Genomic DNA, 3,676 nt, shown 5'->3' on the forward strand with positions numbered 1-3,676 from the left:
GATGACTATAGTTATGCCTCAGCCTAATCTTCAAAACAATATGCCCCCACTTCATGACGTCGCATGACCTTAACACCAAGAAATTCATCACCTGTGCTGAGTCCTTGCGGGCATACAACGCAGACGCTGGCCTGCACTGCGATGTACACATACTCTGTTCACGCCATTGAGAGGCTTTGAAAATACAAATGTATTTTTGGCCATCATCACTGAAGCTAACGCTCTACAAATACGCATGCGCGATTTGGGACCCGTCTAACATCACCCTCGTTAACAGCATTGAAGCCATCCAAAATCGCGTAACACGTTTTATCTTATTCAACTACTCCCGATATGCTAGCGTGACTTCAATGAAAACAACACTTAAATTGCCTGAACTTTCTTTCGGTCGTAGATGCTTCCGCCTTTCACTTTTTCATAAAATATACCACCACAACCCTTTCTTGAAAGAACAGCTTATCACAACACCGTCATACATTTCATCTCGCGTTGACCACCGTTTCAAAGTTGGTGTGCCGTCTTCCCGTACTAAACTTCGTAGCAATTCATTCATCCCAAGCACAAGCAAAGAATGCAACCACCTTCCCGCCACCGTCGCCGCCATCCTGGATACCAACACATTGAAAGATTTTTTTGTACCTTGCACATTTTTTTGGGTATGTTTGTTCACCCACTCCTTTCTGTAATGCATTCGGGCCTTGAAAGTATGTTAAATAAATAAATAAATAAATAAATAATAAATAAACTAAGTATACGTGCCAGCTCGTCGCCTTGAGGGCAGTTTTGAGAATATGCATATATTATATGGAACGGCTTATCAAACTGTGCATTCAACCGGTACAAAACGTAAGTGCGGTAGATTTTGTTTGGCAATCTCCCTGCGCCTAGTCAAGGCACCCTAAGAAACGGCAAGACAGCGTTAGTGAACGCTAACACGCACTTTACGACCTTTCAAATCATAGTACACCTTCACTTTCACGTCGCTACATAGTACATCTCTGCGCAGGAGATCTCCGGGAAGTACAGACACAGCATTGAATAGCATCCGCGAAGCCTGCGCTCCGAGACAAACGTCTCTTGACAAACGTTGCTACACGAAAGGGAACGACTGGTTCCTGCAAATTACAGGACGTCTGCCTGATGGAGTGCACTGCCTGTCGCGCAGCTCCGCGTCCACATCCTCCCCTTTCTGGATGCGTACATCTCGCCGCCACCACGCCCTCCCCGTCCAGCGAAGATGCTGGGAGACGAAGGAGAGACAACGCGGCTGCCGCTAGGCGTGATCAGTGAGCGTAACCATGGCAGGAACCATGCGTCGTCTCAGCCGTAAGCGCGAGGGCTGTTCAGGAAGGCGGGTTCTCGATGTGTGTACGTCGCGACATCGTTGTTGGCCGAGCGCATGGCCGCAGTGCGCCGAGACAACGCCCCCCCGGAAGGCGCGCCCTTCCTTGCCCCCGAGAGGGCCAGCACGAGCCCACGTGGTGCCAACGGCGCTCAAACGCCGAGGGCCAACGTTGCGGACGAAAACCGGTAAAATCAAACACCCGAATCACAGCTTTGCCGCCCCCCTCCGAGAAACAACGCGGCGGACCCGCGAAGCGGCGCGCTGCACGCGACGCTGCGTCGCGGCCGAAGGCGTTCCGTGGCGCTGCGATCGATGCCGCTAGGAAAAGGGAGGGGCGTGGTGAGACATGGGCGGGGCTTAGAGTGGCCCCGCCCCCCGCAGTTATAAAAGGGCATCCGCCGACCGGACGTGCCTGCCGGGGGTCCCGCACAGATAGCATGGCGGAGGACCACGGCGGACCGTTCAGCATCCGGCGTCTCATCAGCGACGACGCGCCGTCACCCACCTCCGCTCCCGTTACAACAGCGACGACCACCGCCAGTCCGTGCCGCGACAAGCCGCCGTTCAGCTACAACGCGCTCATCATGATGGCCATCCGGCAGAGCCCCGAGCGGAGACTCACGCTCAACGGCATCTACGAGTTCATCATGGATCGGTTCCCGTACTATCGCGACAACAAGCAGGGCTGGCAGAACTCCATCCGCCACAACCTCAGCCTCAACAAGTGCTTCGTCAAGGTTCCGCGCCACTACGACGATCCGGGCAAGGGCAACTACTGGATGCTCGACCCGAGTAGCGACGATGTCTTCATCGGCGGCAGCACGGGAAAGTTGAGGAGGCGATCCGCGGCCCGAGGGAGTCGCCTGCAACTGCACGCCGCGGCCGCAGCTCTGAAGCAACACCAGCACCGGGCGTCGCTTCATGCGGCCGCCGCTGCGGCTGCCGCGTCGCTCCCGCCTCATCTGGCGGCCGCCACTTCGTGGCCCTCATCGTGGTTGTTACGCTGCCAGCTGGCAGCCGCGGCCGCGGGTCTGCTCCTGTGGCCGCCGCCGGGCTGCTGCAACGTTCCCTCCGCCGCGGCGCATCCCGTCGCGCTGTCCGCCAACCCCGTTCCTACACCCCCGTGCTTGCCGCCTCCCCAGCAACCTTCGTCGGCAGGCGCTCTCCAACCCCTGTATCGGCCCGTTGCGGTGCTAAGGCACAGCTAGTGGAGACCCCCCCCCCCCCCCCCCCCCCCCCCCCCCCCCACCTCGACTGACAGTGGTGTGAACTGCGTTTTGTTTGTAGGTTGTGATAATAAACGAGTCTTCCTCGCCCCCCTCCACCAGCCGCCACCGGGGATGCCCTCCACTGACGCTCTTCGACCTTGTTTGTCGGCGAGATCACGGAGGGGATCAAAGGCGCCGCCGACACAAAAGCGCGCCCCGCGACAATGGCCGCCCAGGTGACGACTCCATCGCGAGGGCCTTTTCTTCGCCGCCGCAGACGTCGAGAGGTGCCGCCAAAGCGCGGCTCCTGTCACCACCGCAAAGGAGGCCGCAACAAACGACACTGTAGGGCGGAACGACAACAACACGGCCAACAAGCCGCGAAGGCAAGGCCGACAAGCGCATCGAACGCACGCTTCCCTGCTCACCCCGAGATACAGCCCTCCCCGTCTGCGACCCCCGGTTCCGTGGTGGGGGACTCGACAAGGCCGGCGGACCCGCGGGGGGGATCGACGCGGAGCTCGTGCGCCTCACCGCACGTGCGTGTTTTTTTTTTTTTTTTCTCTCGAACCATTTGCCTGTTGCGTGTTGAACATGTGTGTGAGCGTCCCCTGCCCTCCTCCGTACTCTTTTGTTCTCGCCGGCGCTCTCTCGTGATGGTTTTGTGCCGTTCGGTTTTGTGTGTTGTGGGCGATGCGCTTTGTCAGGTTATAACTTTTCCCTGCCAACCGCCGATACGTGCTGAAAGATTCACACGATCAGCCTATTTCGACGTGGAACGGGGCAGCAGCAGCGCAATATTGTTTCTGTTGCTGTATATCGAAATAGAGGAGTCTAAGATTCGAAGGAAGAGTCTAAGAAATACTTAAAAATTCTAAAAAAGAAAGTTCGGTTTCGGTTTTTCAACGCACTGCATTGACTAGTTCATAAATTACTGAAGTTGCGTGTTGATGAAGGCCTCTTTCCCGCCATGTACAATTTGATAGCCCGTTAGAGGAGAAAGTTAAAGGGACCCTGCAGCACTTTCAATAAACGCTTTCACTCTTTCCTTCGCGTCTGGAACAACTGCGAAAGCTACAGTTATCGCCAGCACCAGATACGTGGCACGAAATACGCCCTTCGT

At 56.4% G+C, this 3,676-nt stretch overlaps 1 protein-coding gene across 1 annotated transcript; it reads left to right on the plus strand.

The window, feature by feature from the left end:
• The first annotated feature begins 1,776 nt into the window (after nt 1–1,776).
• LOC144141436 (uncharacterized) lies at nt 1,777–2,554 on the plus strand. The gene has a single exon (XM_077672995.1). It carries the CDS (start codon nt 1,783–1,785, stop codon nt 2,551–2,553), a length of 771 nt encoding a protein of 256 aa, XP_077529121.1. The 5' UTR covers nt 1,777–1,782; the 3' UTR covers nt 2,554.
• Nucleotides 2,555–3,676: the final 1,122 nt, after the last annotated feature.

The sequence above is a fragment of the Haemaphysalis longicornis genome, unplaced genomic scaffold (genome assembly GCF_048455015.1).
Source record: "Haemaphysalis longicornis isolate Haplotype H1 unplaced genomic scaffold, Haemaphysalis longicornis Haplotype H1 scaffold_6, whole genome shotgun sequence".
NCBI lineage: Eukaryota > Metazoa > Arthropoda > Arachnida > Ixodida > Ixodidae > Haemaphysalis > Haemaphysalis longicornis.